General features: G+C 57.7%; 1 protein-coding gene across 2 annotated transcripts in view; it reads left to right on the top strand.

Moving 5' to 3' along the window:
- The window catches only part of SOGA1 (suppressor of glucose, autophagy associated 1), an 87,777-nt gene that overhangs the window by 44,649 nt on the left and 21,273 nt on the right, over positions 1 to 21,855 (top strand). The window contains exons 5-10 of one of the 2 annotated variants that reach the window (XM_034787255.1): positions 4,972 to 6,222; positions 7,645 to 7,800; positions 11,052 to 11,177; positions 12,169 to 12,399; positions 14,071 to 14,178; positions 16,919 to 17,086. In XM_034787255.1, coding sequence (XP_034643146.1) covers positions 4,972 to 6,222; positions 7,645 to 7,800; positions 11,052 to 11,177; positions 12,169 to 12,399; positions 14,071 to 14,178; positions 16,919 to 17,086 — 2,040 coding nt within the window. Of the gene's footprint in view, positions 1 to 4,971; positions 6,223 to 7,641; positions 7,801 to 11,051; positions 11,178 to 12,168; positions 12,400 to 14,070; positions 14,179 to 16,918; positions 17,087 to 21,855 lie in introns of both variants that reach the window. The other variant, XM_034787254.1, reaches the window with a different exon arrangement.

Below are 21,855 nucleotides of genomic sequence, written 5' to 3'. Positions count from 1 at the left end.
TGTAGAACTCGAAGAGCATAGCAGTGCAACTGTGCACATGGAAGTGTCGTGCCTTAATTTGTGTGGCCCTGGTGAGTCGAGTGGCCCCTGGGGAATGGTTCTGGTGAAGGGTTTCTAATAAAGGATTTGGAACGTAGCTCCCGAGGCCTGGAACTTGGCCCCACCAAGGCACCAGAGGTGCTAAGTGGGCTGGCCAGCCTGCTCAGCCATGGAACGATGCTGGTGCTGCAGAGAGCCATGTCGCTGACTTTCTCTGCGGACGAGTTGGGGCTCTTCTCTGGAGAACATCCAAGGCTGAGGAGCAAATGGAGCATCTGCCCCATCAGTGCTCCCACCTGGGATGCTAACAGTCGCTTTTCTAGGGAGTGCTACAGAGTTCATGCTCTCACCCCCACGTGGCTGGGTGGAGAGGTGGATGAGCATACGGCATACTGAGTCATGTGCTCTGTAAGGAATCTCAGCCAGGCCTACTTGGCCGGAGGGAGGATACTTATGACACAGCTAGAGTCAAGCCTGAAGAAATGGGGTGGGGCTCAGAACAGTCCAGACTCCTTTGGGGTAACGAGGATCCATTAACCAGAAAAGTACTCAGGCCCAGTATGTAGCTAAGTGCCCTTGCTTTAGACCTTGGCTCTGGGCCTAGCTGCATGGGATGGATGGGGACTACATGGTGGGGTTGCCCGCAATAACAGGGAACTGGACCTGATGACCCAGGAGGTCCCTCCCAGTCCCGCGTCCTGTTCTCGGGTGCCTGGTGGAGAGAGCTCTGTGCGTGGCTAGAACAGTGACCCCAGCACCACTTGGGCAGTTTTGATGCTGTGAGATAATTAAAAATCTGAGCCAAAGCTCAGCCTGCAGAGAGGGTGCTGTGCCCTGGCTGTTGGGTGATTGTGTGTGTCCCATTCACACCTGCCTCTGCAGCACGGGCCTTTGCCCACGGGCACGCTCAGGTATCTGTGTTGCTCAGACGGTTTAGTGGGTGCAGCTGAGGGGCCTCTGTCCAGAAGTCTGGCCTTATAAACTTCCCAAACATCATGCACTCTGTATCCCTGCCTTGCACGGGACACTGGACAACGCAGCAGTTATGGGCTCTCTCCACTGGTGGAAGGATTTTGTCTCTCAGTGATTGGTGTGTTCAGTGGCTTTGACTTGCTGATAACCTGACCAAAAACATTCTTACAAGACATTGTTGAGACTGAAATACAAAACCATCCCCACTTCCTCCTAATGAGATACCACAAGGTGCAGAGGGAACAAATCCAACCCAGCTCCAAGCCACAGGACATAAATCTCGTGTTTCTCAGGCTGTCAGCTTCATGGAGCTAAGACAGACCCTGTGGCTGCTGCAAAACTGGCTGAGCTCTGGAGATGGACCCCCCAGACTGTCCAGAAATCCCTAGGGTGTGAGCAGTATGCGGGTGGGCAAAGGGATTAGACAGTCCATGCTATTCAGCGAAAGGGTCTGGGGGACTTGAGGCTCTGCCTCATGTGAGTTGTGACCGTCGCTGTCTCAGCACTGTGGGTAAAACTGGAAAGATCAGCAAGACTAGCCCCTTCCCGTGATGTGACTGATGTAAGTCGTGACAAGTGCAGCATGAACACCTAGAGAGATGGCACCCTTCTGCCCACCCTTATCCACGTTCGTTTCCTCACTTGTATGTCTCAGGGGGAGGGAGTGCTGTTCGTGGATAAGTCTCGGCACTGTTACTTGTGTGCTATGGGCTATCGTCTGTGACGGCTTTCGGGCTTTGATTCATGATTGATCGCTGATTTAGAGAGTTCCTGGGGCCACATCCTGCTCACATCTGACTGGTGTAGTACGAAATGTGACTCTGTTCAAATGAAATGGGTGTTAGGTGGAAATCAGACAGACTGCTATAGGTGGGCTTCCTTCCGTCTGTCGTCTGAGTGTTCAGAGAGCACTATTCACCATCACTTCTAGGGGTCTGATGGTTCCAGGCCAGTGGTTTGGCAGTTCTAAGTGTGTTGATCTTCAAGACTAAGACCTGAATTTTCTCAAGATCTGAACTCCCATTCAGGCACCTAAGCAAGGGGCAGATTTTAAAGGGTACCACATCTTGGGAGCTGAGATCTTTTGAAAATCTGGCCAGGAGTGTCCACATGTGAGCTGCGGGGAGTTGTGTGATTTGAAAATCTTTAGGTGCCCAAATGGAAACCTCTCCTGGACAGGGCCACCCAGAGGATTCAGGGGGCCTGGGGCATAAAAAAAGGCGCCACCCTCTGCTGCGCTTGTACTCACTGGGCGGCGCTCTGAGTCTTCGGCGGCACTTCGGCAGTGGGTCCCTTCACTCACTCCGGGTCTTCGGCGGCACTGAAGGACCCGCTGCCGAAGACCTGGAGGGAGTGAGAAGTGCCGCCAAAGACCCAGAGCGCCGCTGGGTGAGTAAAGATTAAAAAGGCGCCTCTACCCAGGGAAGGGATTCTCGGCCAGGGCTCGCAGGGCCTGGGGAAAATTGCCCCACTTGCCCCCCCCCCCCCCCCCTGGCCCTGCTCCTGGAAATCTGCCTCCAACTGAGGGTGCTCAACACTTGAAAATTTAGCCCTCATAGGACATAGTAAGGGCTATATCCTGCCCTCCACAGTACACAGTGCTTCCACTGATCTGAAATCAGCTGGTGAGCTCCGGCTGAATGTTCGAGTGAGCCGGAAGGATAACATGTGGCCATCATGCCCACTGCTCTGTCAAGCAGGGCTTTGCACCCTAACTTGGGAGCGGGCACCCACCTTTACACTCTGAACGAGGCTGCTGTAAAAAGCTCTGGGGGGTTTCATAAAGCAGCCTGGGAAGTTTGCAGAGTTAATAGCTGCTGCTCATCTGAGGATGATGCAGGCTCAGGCGTAGCTGTTGAATTTGAATTTTCAAACTGTATTGGCCATCTGGAAAAAAGATCCTAACTGCTTCACAGGGCACTCAGTGGGAGGGATTCGTCACCAGTGTGCAGAGTTTTCCCAGGAACACGCTTTCTCCCAGCCCCAAAAACAGGAAATGAAATGCGTTCAATGAGATTTACAACCAACGGACCCTTTGCATGAGGTCATATTCATGGAGCAAAAAATCCCTAACGCACTTGGGGAGTCCAGGAAAGAAATCTCCAAATTCCTAACGGCTTGGCTTTTGAAAGACGGATGATAACGAACAGCAGAGCTGAGATTTTTCCCTCTGGACGTGGAACAGGTCCAGCTTTCCCTTTATTCCACATGCAATGGCTTCATCCCATCTTTCTGGCTTAGTATTTACTGCTGGGTTTTGAGATGGAAGTCACAGAGTGGAAGTGCTCTCTAGCCCCTCAGGCATCTGACCTCCCCTCCCCACAAGACATGTGCTTGGCATTTCACAGGGAGCACCCTGCTCTCCTCTGTGTGTCTCTGGCTCTTGGCATGAGCAGGGGAAGGGGCTCCCCCAAGCCACTTTGGAAGGCTGACTTGACAGACACCAGGGATCTGTGTCGGATCAGTGCTGGCCCTCTACGCCATTGTCAGCAGTGGGGCAACTCTCGGAGCAGTGGAGTGAATTCCCGCAAAGGGAACTACAGGAAACCTTCCTGAGGGTGGGTGATAGTCTCCCAGGGAACTGGAGGCCTCCCCACTGCCCCATGGACAAAGCACTAGAGAGTGGTGCTGAGAGGAGGCCCTTGGTGGAAGGGGGCGGATGGGACCTAGTAGGGTTTCCCCATCTATGCACATGCGAAGAAGTTGTGGCATACAGGGACAGATACTTCAGCCGTTGTGTCAGGATGTGGGTGGGACCGTTCCAGGGGCTGTTGGGAGCTGTACAGCAAAAGGCTCAGCTCATTTTGAAAATGAACCTTTGACGTTTCAGCCCTTAGACAAATGAGATCTGTGTTTGCTGCTGCTAACGTCTGCAGGGATGTATGCAGCACTGTCCGAGAGCACACAGAGCGTCTCTGTGCCCCGCTGCGCTCAGTCCAAGCACAACGAGCACACAGCAGGCTGGATGGAGTGACGAGCGCAGGGGCGGGAGCGAATGGGAGGCTGTGCTGCTCTGTTTTGAAACAATTGACTCCTGTTGGCTGGGCAGCAGAAGGGAGCCCAGAGGAGGGATTTGTAGCAATCTGAACTAATTCAAAACACTGCCGCGTTTGCACAGCAGTGCCAGGCTTTCAGGAGAAAACCTGCTTGTGGTTTTTATTCTTCCACGTGGAGTCCGACAGCTTTTTCCCCACGCTGCTGAAACAACATTTAGCTCTATTTTATTGGCCTGGTTAGAGTGCAGTGTGAACACCATTTCAGTGCCCTGGGGCTTCAGGGGTGTGATTTCCTCCCTGTCAGTTCAGACCAGTTGGGGCCCATCTCCTGTATGATTAGCTGCTTTCCAGCTCCCAGGGTACCCTTTTCCTGTGTTTGCCACAATTCCACTGAGCTGTATTTCCAGATATCTGAGGTTTGGTAGGGCCCATAGGAACTGGCACTCTGCAGACCTGAGGGACAGTTTTCTGACGGTGGCAGAATGTCTGCTATGGGCCAGTTCACTTGTGTTTTTTCGTCATGTCATTGTCCCAAATTAATTCACAACTTCAAGGGCCAAATTCTGCACTTAGATTTGAGGGCACAGCTCCACTTCGTGACATGAGTTCCCGGACTTCTCACGTGCCCAGTGTATCTGAGGCAATGAGACTGTTGAGGTAGGGCCATTAATTCTCAATAAACTGCAGTCCGTATGAAGCCACAACTTGCGCTCCTGGCCTCGTGCTTTGGCTCAGATGTATGTTAATAAATTACAAATAGGCAGGTTGACTACTTGAACTTTGTAGAGTTGCAAACAATAGGTATTAAAACGCACTGTTCTGGAAATTATTTGAGAGAAGTTCTCCGGCCTGTATGGTACAGGGGGTCAGACTAGATGATCACAATGGTCCTACGTGGTCTACGACTCTAATTTTTAACCAGAAGCAGCCTGTTTTCTAATGCCTGTGCCATTTTGCCCCATAGGAGGACAGCGCAGACCTAAAGTGTCAGCTGCATTTTGCGAAAGAGGAGTCCGCTCTGATGTGCAAGAAACTAACGAAGTTAGCCAAGGAGAATGACAGCATGAAGGAGGAGCTGGTGAAATACCGCTCCTTGTACGGGGACTTGGAGAGCTCTTTGTCCATAGAGGAGCTGGCGGACTCCCCTCATTCGCGAGAGGCAGAACTGAAGGCCCATCTGAAGCTCGTTGAGGAAGAAGCCAACATCCTGAGTCGGAGGATCGTGGAGCTCGAGGTTGAAAACCGTGGGCTGAGGGCAGAGATGGATGACATGAAGGGACAAGGTGACAGAGAGCTGATGGGGCAGGACATTCGGTTTGCTTTCTCCTCCACCTGCTGTGGGGACTCTGGGGAGAGCCAGGTGGAGCTAAGGCGACATCTGCAGTTTGTGGAAGAGGAGGCAGAGCTACTGAGGAGGTCGCTGATGGAGCTGGAAGACCAAAACAAGCTTCTCATGAATGAGCTGAACAAGTACAAGTCGGACCACGACCTGGACATTACCCTGTCGGAGGATAGCTGCTCGGTGATCAGCGAGCCGTCCCAAGAGGAGCTGGCCACGGCCAAGGTGCAGATCAGCGAGCTCAGCGGCAAGGTGAAGAAGCTGCAGTACGAGAACCGCGTGCTGCTCTCTAACCTTCAGCGCTGCGACTTGGCCTCCTGCCAGACCACGAGGCCGATGATGGAGACCGACGCTGAGGCTGGCGATTCTGCGGACTGCATTCCGACCCCTCTCTGGAGAGAGGTGCCCGTTGGAGGAGAGAATGATGCCAAGGACCGCCCTGAGAGAGGGCCCGGCAACGGCAACGGGAAGTCTCAGGACAACAGCCCCACCCGGCTGTTCAAATCCAAGGACTTGGAGACTCTGCTTGGCATCCGGGACCAGGCCGCACTTGTTAGCAAAGCCATCGACGTCTTGATTTCGGACTCCAATGGCTTCACCTCCAGCCTGAAGGTGTGTCTGGACAACGACTGCATGGACCTGGTGCTGAGCGAGCCGGTGGATAACAGTGAAAGCACCAGTGACTCCAAGCTAATCAACATGATCTTTGTGAGGCTCCGTGTCCTGCAGCAGGAGCTGAACTCCTTCATGAGGAAGGTGGATCACATTGGGGACTGCTGGAAAGAGCAGATGGACCCTTTCTCCTTCCTGCCCAGCTGCGGCCCCCAGGACTCTCCCAAAGGAGCACTGCGCAAAGAGCACAGCTCCGACTTCCAGGTAGGGTGTTTTCCATGGCATTGCCGTTCCCGTGCAGTGGTGGTTGCTTTATTTGCTGTGCTGTTTCTCCTGCTTTAACAAAACAAACCCCACCTATAATGTAACCTTCCTTGTGCCTCTAGAGTGAACTACAAACTAACAACAACTCACTGCATGGTAATGAATCCACAGACAAGATAGGACTCTGCTCTAACAGAGTGTGCGTAGGGGGGAAGGTGGAGCCCTGGAAATTGGGCAGGCAGAGGAACACTGTTCTGGGTCATTGTCACTTCAGAACACTTGGGGCATGGGGTGGCTGACACTGAGCCTGTCCCCAGCCACAGGGGGAGGGCTCTCAAGTACAGTCCTACCTCAGCATGCCCAGGGTCCGTCCCAGGTGAATGCACTGTTCTGCAGACCCAGCAATAGCTCCACAGCCTGATGCCAGATTCCTGTTATGGTGAAACATCCCCAAGTGAGCTCAGTCCCTATCTCAGCGAGGCGGGAGGCTCATGTGAAATTGGTACAGTGCATGGGAGAGAGGGCAAGGGGTGCTGTCCTGGGTCTCCAGGATCCAGGTGGCACCCCACCTTACAGCCAGATGCGGCACTCTTGGGGAGAGAACTTCCCAGCCCCTTTGTTAAGTGCTGCAGAGAGAGCCCAGTAGCAAGAGACTCCAGAGTGAACAGCTGAAAGACAAATTTCAGTAAGACTCCGAGCATGTCCTCTTGTAGCCGGGGAGCAGTCCCTCCATGCCACTGGAGCAGCAGAGTGCGGCTTGGCCCAGAGCACACAATCCCCTCGAGATGCATGGTGGCGCTCCCCTTGAGGAGCGTCTCCAGCAGCACCATCTCCTCATGGCATGGACCCTTGACCACCACCATCCAAAATCGGACCCGCTGGGAGTGTGCCAAAAACCCTGGGTTCAGGCTGTTCCCCAGACCAGCCAGCATGCCCCACCTCCCCCCCCAAGCTCTGCATCACCCAGCCCATGTGCAGCAGGAGGAGGGGACCATAGCTGAGAACTTGCAGACTGCCAGGGGAGGGTAGAGGGCTCCGGGCTCTGAAGAGGGAGCAGATTTCCAGAGCACACTCTCATTTGTTCAGAGTTCTATTTTCCTGCATGCTGCTGGGTTTTAGTCCAACCCAGCCCAAGCTCCCCACCCCACCAGTCACTGCATGGCACCATAACTGGGGTTTGCACATTTTTTCCCTCTCTCTCTCTCCCCCACCCCAAACAATCCAGCCCACGTGTCTCCTCATCCTGTGTTTCCTTTTGTTTTCCACCTTGTCTTATGCCACGGTGCTGAAGCTCCTCTTCCTCTTCATCCTTTTTGTTGTCTTGTAGTTCTTTGCTGTTTCTGAGACCCATTGTTTTGTTTGTTTTTCTTTTCTTCCCGCCCTTTTGGTTTGTTCTCATTAACTTGCCCATGCATGCAGCAGCCAGACTTTAGGGACGGCCCGGACTGGGACGCTGTGGGGAGCCGGCCCCCTGACCTGTACCGCAGCAACAACACCATGGACATGGACTCCAATGTGAAACTCCCCAGGAACTACAAGCCCTACCGATCTGACGAGAACGACTCCTATGTCACCGAGGTAGGTGAGCAGAGAGGGCGGGAGCTCCCCGCCCTGCAGGAGATGGGGCTGGCCTAGGAGATGCTGAGTCAGTGTGGGGAGAGGGAAGGCCAGAAAATGTGAAAGGGGGGGCGCTGATGTGGGGCAGGGGTGGCTATGCTGGGGCCCTTGGGGATCCACCATGGGAGAACTCTCGGCACCTATGTTCAGCAGGCCCACGGCCCAGCCGGGTGAGAGGGAGCATGGGCCCAAAGAGCTGCTGGATTGCTCTGAAAACTGCTTTTTGGATGGAGAGAGCTCCCCTCTCTCTTTGGTAAATGGGGTGATGGGGGAGAGCACCACTGAGCTAGTGGGGCAATGGTGCAGACCCCTTCCAGAGAGCAGGGACTCCAGCTAGCAGGCTGTGCCCTTCCCCATGTGCCAGCATCGCCTGGAGGGGAGCCGGTTGTCCTGGGAAGAGAGGAGGCTGTGAGGATCCCGGGCTGCCATAAAGCCCTGCAGCTTCTCTCGTGTCTTGGAGCTCAGGCAGCTGGTGATATGGGCACTGCAGGCACGCTGCTCCCAGCAGGACCACTCCCCTAAGCAAACAGGCCCAGTGCGGTCAGAGCCCAGTGCTCACGAGAGGGACAAGCAGCATCAACCTGAGTGTCCCCAAGATGCACCTGACCCATACATGACTGGCGTCTGTGTCTGTTAGCTGCTGTAGGGGAGGGGGCTTCCCCCTCTCGCCATCTCCCACCTCCCTGCCTAGATCTCCCTGTGTCTGTCTGACGCGGGGAGGGGTTCTGATTGCTTCTCCACAGGCAGGAAAGTGCCGCTGGCCCCAAACGAGGCTCCCTGTGCTTTCTGCAAGCTGCCCCACCCAGTGCTCCGTCTTCCTGACATGAAGCCTGGGGTAGCTGGCTTTCCACGAGCTCTGGGAAACGTGTTCGCATCCTGTCTCTGAGCCGCCTCCTCTGTGCCACGGGCTTTGCGCTTCTCTGGCGCAGCACCTTCAGTGCTACCCTCCGCTGAGCCAGGCTGTGGGTTTGTTGCCAGGTTTAGCCCCGACCCAGGGTGGTTTCATGCTTTTGTTCCCAACTCACGAAGTATCCATGGACCTAGCTCTTCTGCAGAGCGTGTGGAATAGTCTGTGCGTGTCTCAAGGACGGCCTTGTATAGCACGTGGTACATTTCCGCAGCAGCTGCTCAGGTTGCAAGGCAAAGCTGTAACAAATTCGAAAGGCCAGTTCCCTCCTCATTTCAGCTCCATGTGTGGTTTGCAGCGGGGGCATGTAACCAGTTGGAGGTTTAATTTGCCCTGAAGCTAACTGTGGTTTGGCTAGAAAGCCAGACAGTTTTGCCTTTTTGGCAGGAGATGGAGCCATGACTAACTGAGAAGCCCTGCTTCTCCTCTCCCCAGTCACTGCCCCAGAGCTCGAGTCAGGGCACTCACAGCACGGCCTCCACTGCCCAAGGCGTCGCTGGTGTGATTGGCAGCTTGGTCCGTCCCTCTCCCCTCTGACCGGTAGTTCTGTGCTGCTGGGCTCAGTGCCCTCAGCCGCCCCCATTGTCCTTGTGCAGCAGGCATGAGCCCTGACATTTGTCCTGGGCTGCTGGGTAGTACGGTTTTCCCCAGCCTGGCCTAAGGGGGTTTCCCCACCCCCTTAGCACCCTCCTGCCCCCACCCCCTACCCCTCCTGCTGAGGCTGGGGGCTGCTGCCCTCCTGAACGCACCTGCTCTTCATTGCCTGCTCGGCCTGACTGTTCAGGAGGGGCTGCTGTTCGCAGCACCCTGCCTGCTGCTGCCTCAGCTCCCCTGCAGCCCCAGTGATGGGCACCCTAGGGCAGGCATGGATCTGGCTCTGTGTGGTGTTATTGCCGGCTTAGTGCTAGCTCTATGGCCCTGCCCTCCCCTGGTAGGGGGCGTTTTGAAGCGGGAGAGGAATGGTTTCAGGTATGGCTGCAGCAGTGATGCAAGGCAGGGTCTGCGCTGGAGGCCTCCCCAGCTCCTGGGTACCCCTCAATAGGGGGGAACAAACTGCCCCCCCCCCAGCCCTGTACTGGCCAGTCTCTCCAGAGCAGGGTCTGGGTTCTGAGCTGCCCTGGCATGAGCCTCATTGCTGCCTTTCCACGAAGCGGCGTGTTCCTGGCAGGCTGGCTCTGCTGACGGGAATCTCTGTACAAACTGGTGCAGTGTCTGTGTCCTGGCCTCCGGGTGCGCGGCCCTGCTCCGCGCCTGGCTGCTGGCTGGAAACCTTGAGCTGTGCCACCTGGCGTGCAGCTCCTGTCAGACCCGGGGAGGGCAGAGCTTCAGGAAAGGTTGGCGCCATCGGCCTGGGGCTGTAGATCCCGGGGGGCCCCTGCTCTCAGATTAGTGGGTGTGGGGCACCCAGCCAGCAGTAGGACTGTTGGCTCAGTTGCTCTGAACTAACCAAGGTCCAAACATGGAAAAAGGGTCTTTAAAATCTGGGCTGGGACCCCAATGGCAGGGGATGGGCCTGATGGCTCACTAGAGGCCCTGTCCCTTCCTAGGGATCCTGTGAGCAGCCACCTACTGCCAGGCACGTCCAGGGAGGGGACCCTTGGAGGGGCAGGTGCACTGGGAGAACAGAGCTCCTGGAAGGGGAACTTTCCAAGAGGCCGGTTCACATCCCAGCCTCCAGCGTGTCTCCAGCAAGCGCTGCTCACTGGGGCGCTGTCCCTGCACCACCCTTCAGCTCCTGCGCCCGGCCCGATGTCTCCGAGCTGCTCCCTGAGTGTGTTGTGGCTCTGCGGCTAAACCGAGAGGGCTTTGGTTAGGGGCCGGGGGGAGGCCCAGCCTTTCCAAACCACTGCTTGGCTGCAATGACCTGAGCACACCCCCTCACAGCAGCGGCACAATCAGGGCTGGGGCCTTTCTGCTCTCATATGCCCTTGAGCAGTGGCTGCCCCGAGGCCCCAGTAGAGCAAATAGCCACCTGCCCCAGGCTCCGAGTCCCTGTGTGCCTGTCTGCAGCCCCTCCCAGCTGGTGGCTTCCCCATTTTACAGCTGGCTCGGCTGCGGCGCAGAGAGGGGAAGTGATGAGCTCAAGGTCACCACCTGTGTCAGGAGCAGAGACCAAGAGTGCAGTCTCTGAGCCCCCTCCTCTGTCCCTTGGCTGGGGTGGAGCCCAGGAGAACTGAATCCACCATCCGCTCCAATGCACTGGTGCCCCCTCCGGGCTGCTGTGGTCCTTGCTCTCCATGGGAGAGAAACGAGGCCTGGGCGTGACGGGGCACCAGGGGACTGACTCTGTCCACTCCCCATGCAGATCAAGGAGCTGCAGCTGGTGCTGGCTGAAGCCAACGAGAGCCTGCGGGGCCTGCAGGAGCAGCTCACCCAGGAGAGGCAGCTGAGGAAGGAGGAGCTGGAGAACTTCTCCCAGAAGATCTGCCAGGTCAGTGAGAGGCGCCGCAGGGAGCTGCTGCAGTGACCCAATGTGATCTGTGCCACAACCGCCTGCCCTTGCCTGGGGGTGGGAGTGACCGGGGGCAGCCAAGAGCCAGGCTGGGCCTTGGGGATAGTCCCAGAGCTTGGAGGAGACAAGCACAGAACCCCACCCCACTCCCAGCACCTCCTGGGCCAGCACAAAGCAGCCACTGCCTGCCCAATCTGCTGGGGGGAGAGGGGAAGTCTCCGTGAGAGCTTCTGGCTGTCAGCTCCTTCAGAAGAGTGTGCAGCACCCTGGGCCCCCGCTAACTCGAACCCTTCTCCCCCAGCACTGGCAGAGCCGTGCCATAGCCCCTCCTTGAGACCTTCAGCGTGCCCAGGGCCCATGGGATTGCCCCTTCCCCCTGCCCACCAGCATGCCTGGGGCCCATGAGATCACTCCCCCACCAGCGCACCTGGGGCCTGTGGGATTGCCCCCTTCCCCGGCCCACAAGTATACCCACGGGATCACCCCCTCCCAGTGCAGCTGGGGCCTGCAGGATCCCCCCCAGCGTGCCCAGGGCCTGTGGGATCACTCCCTCCTCCCCTCCCCCAGCACACTTGCGAGATCATCCCCTCCCTCCCCTCGCCCACTAACGTGCCTGGGGCTCGTGAGGGGCGCACACAATCCCCATAGTCTGTTGTCAGGGCAATCATCCAACACGTCCATATTTCTCCCCCCTCCTCACTGCTGCACCCCACAGCTCCCTGGCACAGCACCACTATCTCCAGAGCCAGGTGACCCTGCTCTGGGCCCTCCCTCTTCCACCGCTGCTGTCCCGGTGCCCATGGGGCCAGGAAATGAGTGACAGCCCTAGGAGCTCTGCTCCAGCCTCAGCCTCTCCCCACCAGGGGCCTAACCCCCCAGTCCCACCACCTGCACAGATCCTGCAGCAGCACCCACTGGGAGCCCTCGCACGGCTGAGAGGAGGGTCCTTCTCATGGTGGCTCTCCCCCAGCTGCGGGAAGACCAGCAGAAGGCTCTCCTGAGACGGGAGTTTGAGCTGCAGAGCCTGAGCCTCCAGAGGCGGCTGGAGCAGAAGTTCTGGAGCCAGGAGAAGAACCTCCTGGTGCAGGAATCCCAGCAGTTCAAGCAGAATTTCCTGCTTCTCTTCATGAAGCTCAAGTGGTTCCTCAAACGCTGGAGACAGGGGAAGATCCTTCACAGTGAGGGCGATGGCTTCTTGGAGGTAGGATATGCAGCCAGGAGCTCCCATCCCATAGTCTGCCGGGCACAGGGCTGCACTGTCCCAACTGGAGAGACCTACAGCAGAGTCTGTGCAGGCAGGTGGCATGGAGTGGAGCCAATCCCAGCCTTTGTGACCCTTCACGTAGATATGCAGCCTGCAGAACCTGTGGGCCACAGCCTGAGAGGGAGCTCGGCATGCTGGGACCTGCAGTCTCTGGGCTACTGGCTGGGTAGGGTCAGTATTGCCAACTCCCATCACTTCTGGCCTGGGGAGTGCCTCTGTAGATACAATGGGGGTCAGTCTGGCTTAGCCGTTCCTTCCTCTCTCATATGGGACTGCGTATAAGGTGTCACCTGGTGCCACCCTCACGCTCTGCAGCCCCCTAAAAGCCCTGCTCATTTAACCCAGGTCACTGCAGGAACCAGCTGCCGGGCAGTAACATCCTGCAGTGTCCTGAGGTGAAGGGCCCCATGGCCCATTGCTGAGCCAGCTGCTCCCTGCCCTGTGCTATGTCCTGGGTGGTTTCCTGCGTCTGGGCTGAGATCTCATACTCAACCCCCCCAAACTCAGCGGGTTCAGAAAGGCCCCAGGCTGAGGCTCTGTGTGGGGACAGCCTGGGCACTGCCAGCCAGGGTGGGCAGGTCGGTGCAGGGGGAGGAGTGGGAGCAGCATGGAGATGTGGGGGCCACAGCAGAGCTAATGGCCCATCACCTTCGGTGTCGATTGTTCCGTGGGCAGAGGTGGTGCCTAGCACAGGGTTTTTCTGACGGGGGCATGCTGCTGCCCAGGGCAAAGGGGCCATGTCTGCCTCTCAATGTGCTGGCTGCGGGAAACCTGCTGGCTGTTACCCAAAGTCAGCTTGCACTCAGCTCCCCAGCAGTGGTCACATGGCTAGGGAGGAGGTCACAGGGCAGGAAGCAGGAGAGTCCGGAGTCAGCGCAGGTCAGCCCTGACACCAGCCCTGCATCCAAGCAGACAGGCTGGGGCCTGTTAGTCCTCTGCATCATTACTGTTCATGTGCACGTCCATGAGACGCCCATCTACATGCCACGCCAGGGCAGCTGCTCCCTGCTCTAATGCCAGTTAAGTGCATACTGCCCCTCGGGGAAGCTTGCCCAGCACCTGTCTGTGCCGAGCCCGGGCTCTACTCCCTCGCTTCTCTGAAAACTAAACTCATTCACGAGTGAGAACAAATGACATGCACAGAGTGTGCAGCCTTTGGATGGGAGCGACTGTGTCTGAGGCTTGGTAACAACAGCCCCATTATGGCCAAGCCTTGTGCTGAGGCCAGAAGATGACTGTGCCCTGGCACGAGGCTGCAGTTTCTGGTGCCTGGTACGGAAGAGCAGGAAACACGAGCTGGGGAGGTGCTGAGACCAGGTCACCCCCACCCCACAGCTCTGCTGAAGGCCCTCAGTCCACGTGTGCAGCTCCTCCGTTACTCCAGTCCTGAGCCCCACACACAGCTTTCCTGGTGGCCCTCCATCCCAGCTCGCAGTCACCTCCTATCCCTAGGCTCTGCTGGATACAGGCAACCTTGGGTCCCAGCTTCTCACTGCCCCAGGGCCCCTTCCTCCTACTCCCCTGGGCTGGGAGCCCCTTGTCTGCCCGTGGCTGGAGGCTGAGGGGGACCGAGCTACCTCCCCGCATTGTATCTTGTCATGTTTCCAGGTGAACAGCATGAAAGAGCTGTACCTGCTGATCGAGGAGGAGGAGCTCACCCCACAGCAGCAGGCCGATAACAAGACATGTGCCGGAGACACCTGGACCCAGAACACGGTGAGCTGGGATCCTGGCACACCTGCTGTGGCAGGCGCCCATGCGATGAGCTCGGAGTGGTGGTGCTGGGGCAAATGCTCTGTAGTCTCTGGGTTCAGCCCAGCTCCCCAGGCACAGGCTAGTGCCTGACATCCCCCATCCCTTTCCCACTCAGTTCTCATTTCCCGGGAGCTGAGAGCATCCGGGACCAGGAGGCTAAGCGGAGCCAGGCTAGGGCAGGAGGGTGCTGTGCCCATGGGAGCTCAGGCAGCCCGGGGCCCTGTGTGTGTCTGCTGCGGCAGCCCCTTGGACCTGCCATCCGAGCCCCTCTCCTGGGCTGGCAGGAGGGACTGCGGGTCGGTGTGCTGCACCCCAAGCCCAGCACCGGCGGCCCGGTCAGGCCCTGCCATCCGGGCAGTGAGGCCAGAGGCCCTGGTGTGTGCTGGGAGCCAGGGCCAGAGCTGCAGTGCAGGCCGCTCATGCTATTTGTAGGCATTGAGGATTGATCGGAAAGTGTTAATGCCGTGCAGGCGAGCCGAGGTAACGTGGCTCCCGGTGCCAGCAGGAATGTGGTGTTCCTCAGAGATTGGGGCTGAAGATCCTGTGCAGGGGTGGGCAGGTCTGTACTGGAAACATCACCCACTGCCGGGGGCTGTGGGGAGGTGTTTGGGCGGGGGGGTGAGGCTCAGTGGGGGCTGTCTCTGAGCCTGCCCCAGCTGAGGCCTATGGGCACGGGTCCATGTTTACATTGAAGAGCAGCAGCCATCCAGATGTCTGTTCTTAGCCCTTGTAAGGCAGAAGCTGGATGGGGAGGGAGCCTGCATGCAGCTTCCAGGCTGGGCTCTGGGGGACACTGCAGTGCTGGGCACCTGTCACCAGCTCCCCCCGCCAGCAGGATATCCCACAGCTGGCAGTGAGGTAAGCTCTGGCCGTCCGGAGTCTCTGCGCTGGGCCATGACGCTTTCTGTGTCATGTAGAGCAAGGGGCTGGGCCTGACCAGCAAACTCCAGGCCTGGTTTGTGGCAGAGCCGCTGTGTCCTGTGGGCTCCAGCTTCCTGCTGCTCTGTCTGCTGAGAACAAGGTGCCTTTGAAGCCTGGCTCCTTACTATGAAGAACACAGCGTCTGGGTGTAGCTGGCAGTACAAAGGATCCTGAACTTCCCATCCCTGGGGCTGCACACCTGGCTGCCCTGCCCACAGCACTAGCCCAAGATCTCACAGCGGAAGTGCCAATGAAGAGACACCTTCCTCCCCCCACTTCAGTGTGTGAGGTTCTGCTGGGAGCCTCCGTGGAGCGTGCCAGCCTGTATGCCCCTCTGCCCCTGTTCTGCAGACATTCCTCCTCTTCTCTGATCCCCCAGGGACCCAGGAGGGCCTGGGATCAGGGATGACCAGGGGTGCTGGGAGAGGCCCTGAGGCTGCACCTTCTCAGCAGCTCCCAAATGGAGACTGGCCTCCCAGCCACCCAGCAGGCCTGGCCTTCCTGAGACCGCGGCGGCTGGATGAGCTCAGTGGGCAGGACCAAGTTCTGCAGGAACAGGCGCCTGCTGCAGCTTCCTGGGGTCCTTCAGCCCAGGGCTGGCTCCAGGTTTTTTGCCGCCCCAAGCAAAAAAATAAAAAAAACAAAACAAAACCTGGGAGCACCACCCCCAAAGGGCCAAAATGCTGCCCCTTGAAAAGCGCCACCCCAAGCACATGCTTGGAATGCTGGTGCCTAGAGCCAGCCCTGCTTCAGCCTGTGGGGTTGGGGGAATGGCCTCTCACTTTCCTCAAAGGCCGGGGGGGGAGGGGAGCCTCTACATGCTGAGTGCAGGGCATGTGCACAAGCTGTCTGACCCCAGGGTGGCTCTCAGGGTGGCAGGCGGAAGCCAATGGGCACAGAGAGCGGGTGGCGGTGGGACACTGAGCTGCTGCTGAGTTGAATCCAGTTCTCCAAACTGGTGCCAGGCGGAGGGGAGGGGATAGCTCCCTGGAGGCTGGCAGTGCCGCCGAGGGAGCCCCTAGGCATTCCCCAGGACTCCTCTGCAGCCTGACAGCTTCACAGGCCAGTGGGATGGAGGGTTAGAGCCCAGGGAATGGGGCAGGGGCTGCAGCCTGTTTCTGCCCTGGCATTTGCTGGTTCTCCAACCTGACTGCCTGGGCCCGGCATGGATGGAGGAACACTGGCCCGCTGCACACAGCAAGGAGTCTCCCAGCCCTCCAGCAGCTGGCCAAGGTCCTTCTCCCCTTTGTATGAGGGGGACTGGGGTGGAGGGGATTTGTGGAGTTGTCTCGCAGTCCTGTGCTCTGCCCTCCCAACTCTGCAGCCTACTGGCCTGGAGGGCCTCAGGGTTACTTCTGTGTCCCCTCCCCATATGGGATCATCACCCTCAGCAGGGGGGTTTTACAGGAGGTTTGATGACCATGACATGAATCCGACGTGTATTGCAGGGTGTATTTTAACCCCCCCTCGCTAGAGTGCTGGACTGGAGTGAACCTTCCTCGCCCCGGTCCCGGGGCGGGGGCTGGACATCCCAGCTGGCTTCATTGCTGCTGACCTGGCTGTAGGGCAAGGCACGTTCTTGAAACTCAATCCATGGGAGGAGGCAGCACAGCCTAGACCAGAGCCCTGGTGCCTGCAAAGCTGCCTCTCCCTGTCCTCATTGCCTGGCATAGACAGACACGGGGCCCGCGGAGCCCTGCGCCCGCTGCTCCTCCCCCCTTGCAGATGTCTGTGAACAGCTGCCCACGCTCACGCCTTTCTCCCTTCCCCTGCCCGGCAGCCCAATGAGTATGTCAAGACCCTGGCAGACATGAAGGTGATCCTGAAGGAGCTGTGCATGGAGCTGCGCGAGGAGAGGCAGGGCATGAATGAGCTGCAGCAGCAATTTGCCAAGGCCAAGGCTGCCTGGGAGGTAGAGCGGACTGAGCTCAAGTGCCACATCGCCCAGGTAAGAACAGCACACACACACACTGGACTCTTGGGAGGGTGGGGGAGGCATCTTCCTCCTTTGGCTTCCCTTCCCCCATCACCCTAAAATCCCTGCTTCGGGATGACCCTCCTTCCAGGCCAGCGGGATGGCCCCAGCAGACCCCCTCAGCAGGGCTTTGAATGCGACGGCAGCGTGTGCTCAGAGCCCAGCAGGGCAGAGCGCACTTCCCGGTGCCTGTCTAATATCAGAGGGGCTGGGAGCTGCAGGAGATGTCTGCAGCCTGATAAACTGGGCTGGGGCAGAGGATGAAAGCAGTGCATTGTGGGAATCTTAATTAGCAATCTCTGCTCTTGCTGAGGGAGTTTCTATAGCAACAGAGCTGACACTGAGAATCCAATTGTTGGAGTAAATGATGCCCATTATTTCCCTTGCAGGGATTGCTGGGCTGGGACCCAGAGCAGGTGGGAGGAGTATCCTGGCTGGAGAGATCCCAGACAGAAGCAGTGGAGAGGCTGGCTGCACGTGCAGTGAGCTTTGAGGGTGCTCAGCAGGGACCCTGGCTGAACAGGATAGCTTTCCAGCACCACTGTCATGAACTGGGATGTGGGCAGCCAAGCCTAGTGGTTGGAGCAGGACTCAGGCACCAGAGTCAGGAAGCCAGTAGGCAAGTAGGGAACAGACTGGGCAAGCCAGGAGCAATGGTGGGAACAAGCCAGGATCAGGGCTGGAGCAGGGCAGGCACCGGAGAGAGTGCAGCTGTGGGCGTGTGTGATGAGCACCCAGAGATCATTCAGTCGTTGCTGTTGGGTGTAAGAGCAGGCCTGGTGACCTCCTCAGCCAGTCAGGTGGTGGAATGGTCCATCAGGCGGCCCTGCTGTGCTCATAGGCTGTCCTGAGACTGAGCAGATGCAGCTGCAAGTCCTCACTTCTAACAATCACTCATTTTGGGAGACAGTAAGAGGTGGTACCCTCCAAACTCCGCCCATAATCCACGCTCCACCCATGTGTGATGCCAAAATGAGGTGCCGCTTGCAGCGGATTGGTCAGCAGTTTTCAGAAATTCCTTGGGTGCTGGTTGGCAGTGAAATAGTTAACAGCGTTGCCATCATTAGACTGTAGGTTAACATGCATTGACCAGCTCCCATCTCTCCGAGCTCTTTTGTCAGGCTCTCTGCAGACTCAGGCAGACACCACCATATCTGTGACACTAGGGTCACCTTTTCAACCAGGAGGCTCAGTATTTATCTTAGTGACTCCATCTCACATATGTCAGTTCACAAATAGAAGGAAACGGCCCGACCTGGAGAATCAACCTGGGATCAGAGAGTCAAGCTGGGCTTTTTCCTACGCATAGGAAACCACTAATAAAGGCTTTGTAGCGAACTTTGCCCTGTGTGGCCCCACTAGTCAGCAGGCATTAGCACAGGGGTCGCTGAGTGGGAGCGAGTGAGCAGACTCCAGCCCCTTCTCTGTCAGCTGTGCTGGCTGGGCAGGGCTGCCAGGAGCACAGACTGATAAGGACAGCGGCTCAGACTCTGATCCACACACTGCAGCGGGAAGGGCTGTTTCTGAGCAGATCTGCACTTTAAGGCAAGCAGATTCCAGTGACATTCCTGGCCCATCTAACAGTGAGGGTCCATTCTTCTAGCCTTGCGGAGCTGATTCATCTGGCAATCAGCACGTTTTCCTGAAGCCTGGAAATACTTGCCCAGTACATGTCCACTCTGTGGGCTTTCCCAGGATCAGTGCATGTGCAGTCCCTTGGCCGTGCAGGGTCAATGTCTCTGGCCTACAGATATTCATCTCCAAGCTGTCGCGTGCTCAGAGCCATACCAGGCTTGCGTGTAGCTCAAAGCTTAGTGCTGACATCAGCAGAACCCAAACTAGTGGAAATGAAGCCTGGATTTATGGCTTCATTGGCTCCGATGACAGGAGGCAATAAAGGCTGGATGACCGCAATGCCAAGGCTTCAGGAGAACATGTTACTCGACAGATTAATTTGGGGAACCTTTTCATGGCCAGGATCTGCAGGAGGGGCGGCAGTGCTGCAACTGCACCTGAGCTTGGGAGCTGGAGCCAGCGTGTTGACAAGACCTTCCCCGGGGGGCACTGTGTGGGTCCCATGGGTCACATAGAGTTGCCAGGTGTCTGGTTCTCAACCAGAACGCCTGGTTGAAAAGGGATCCTGGTGGTGGAGCTGACCGGGATGTTAAAAGTCCGGTCAGTGGCGCAGTGGGGCTAAGGCAGGCTCCCTGCCTGCTGTGGCTCCCTGCGGCTCCCAAAAGCAGTGACATGTGCCCCCTCCGGCTCCTATGTATAGGGCAGCCAGGGGACTCTGCACGCTGCCTCCGCCCCAAGCTACCACTCTGCAGCTCCCATTGGCCGCGGTTTCCGGCCAATGGGAGCTGCGGGAGCGGTGCCTGTTGATGGAGTAGTGCGCAGAGCCTCCTGGCTGCACCTCCACATAGGAGCCGGAGTGGGGACATGCCCCTGCTTCCAGGAGCTGCTTGAAGTAAGCGCCACCTGGAACCTGTACCCCTGCCCCCTCCCACGCCCAAACCCCCTGCCCCAGCCCACATCTCCCTCCCACCCTCCGAACCCCTCAGTCCCAGCCTAGAGCACCCTCCTGCACCCCAAACCCTTCATCCTCAGCCCCATCCCAAAGTCTGCACCCCCAACCCCTTGCCCCCTCCCAGAGCCCCCTCCTGCACTCTGAACCCCCCCAGCCTGGAGCCCTCTCCTGCACCCCAAATCCCTCATCCCCAGTTCCACACCAGAGCCTGCACCCCCAGCTGGAGCCCTCACCCCTCACCCTGACCCCTGCCCCAGCCCAGTGAAAATGAGCGAGTGAGTGAGGGTGGGAAGAGGAGTGACAGAGGGAGGGGGGATGGAGTGAGCGGGGGCGGGGCCTTGGAGGAGGGTCAGTGCAAGGGTGTTTGGTTTTGGGCGAGCAGAAAGTTTGGCACCTGTGCCAGAAAATGGAATGGCTGCCCGCAGCACGGTTACTAGTAAAACACTCAGTTCCGTAAATGGAGAGAGGCCAAGCTCAGCCCTGGGAGCAGCTTCGATACGAACGTAGCACCCAGCATGGCCCATGGCACCTTGCCTCTTCGATGCACCCTGCAATCCACCACCAGCCTGCCTTGCTCTGGGGGAAGCTCCATGTTACCCCGTTCTGTGGAGGGGAAATTGAGGCCCAGAGAGAGTGTGACATGCCTCCAATGTCACAGTCAGTTCTCGAGCCCAGCTCTCGGCGCTAGCCATTAGGCACACTCTCTTTCTCTGTTTTTAAGCCGCTACGGTTGTAACAAAGGTACCTGTGGTAATGTATTAAAATCCAGGTTTAGGTGTTGAGCACTACGTGTGCATTTGGGTGCACGGTTACCACAGCTATTTGCACGCTGGGGTAATTGTGCAGCATCACATGCTCAAAGACAAAGGCAGTTTTGCGTTCTTGCTTCTCAGCCTGTGGGCCCTGAGTTTTCTGGCACTCCCTGGCCATAGACGTCTGCCTCACCGCAGTCCCAAGCTACTCCACTGCTCAGTGGCTCCCCTCCACTGCAAGCTGGTGTCTGATAAGCTAGCTGTGCTCCTTTGGCCACTCTGACACCGGGGCACCTTTTCTGTCCTGTCGTCTTAACTCTTACTGCTTTGGAAATGTCCCCTTGGTTTCATCCTCATCACACCGAAACGCTGAGCTGGCTGGGGCTGTGTGTTGCTAGCTTAGTGTGATGGTCAGGGCCTGCTCAGAGACGCACTGGGCCCTAATGAGGTCATGAATAATAAACCATTTGCCAGCCCCATGCTCCAGCGGTGTCATTCTTAGGCTTTCCTCCAGACTCTAGTATCCCCTCGTGTCATTGCACCGGCCTGGCTTTATGCAGCCGTGCGGCATCCAGACTCATTTATCATCAAGCTTAGATCAATCATTTCCCACTCTGCTGTCTGAGCTGTTGTCTGCCAGAGGACTTGAGCCCTGCCCTGGCTCCCTGCTAGCTGTACCCTGCCATGTGCTGTAGTGGTATTGCCTTGTCCGTCTCACTGGGGTCTGTGTCAAACCTGCCCTCAGACGCCCTGAGCTCTGTTCTCTTCTCTGATTGCTTTTCCTGGGTCTTCATCTCCCTTTTGCAAGGCAGATCCATGAGGAAGTTACTGAGAACCCAGTTTGGTTTACACCCCAAAATGGCCAGCTGTTGTTCGGTGCTGCCTCCCAAGGTGCTGGACGCTGCTCGAGGGGTTAGCCCCAGCAGCGTCCCTGCCCGTATTGCTGAGCCAATGTTTCTGGCAGAAGCACCATCTCTTGCTGACGCTCTCTCTGAGCAGCTGTCAGTGGCTTCAGTCTGCCTCACAAGCCATCACATGCTTAAGCCTCTTGTGAGCTGTCTGAGCTGCTTGAGCCCAGGATGAGACACACATGGATTCACGCCTGCTCGCGAGCTGGCCTCAGGGTTTGGGGCCGCTCCTGCAGAGGGGGTGTTCACCAGGTCTCTGGGTATCACATCCCATCCCATGCCTGCTCCCTCCAGGCACAGGCACAGGCATGGGCTAGCTTTGGGCTCTAGGATTTCCCATAGCCCACCCTAGCCCTGCCTTCTCCCAGTGCGGCCTCTTCCTTTGAGTGCAGCTCATCTGTGTCCAGGCTGAGGCCAGCCAGGAGTCTCCCTGCTGCACTGGAAGGGGGCAGCCTCCTGCTCTCAGCCTGAGTGCTGGCCCCCTCCCAGGTGTGGGGTGTTAGCCAGCCTGTCTGCAGAGCCCTGCTCTCACTGCCTGGCCTCTGTACTGTATTG

Source organism: Trachemys scripta, chromosome 12 (genome assembly GCF_013100865.1).
Source record: "Trachemys scripta elegans isolate TJP31775 chromosome 12, CAS_Tse_1.0, whole genome shotgun sequence".
Classification (NCBI taxonomy): domain Eukaryota; kingdom Metazoa; phylum Chordata; order Testudines; family Emydidae; genus Trachemys; species Trachemys scripta.
Note: the sequence above shows the minus strand (reverse complement) of the source record. Positions and strands in the feature narration are given on the sequence as shown.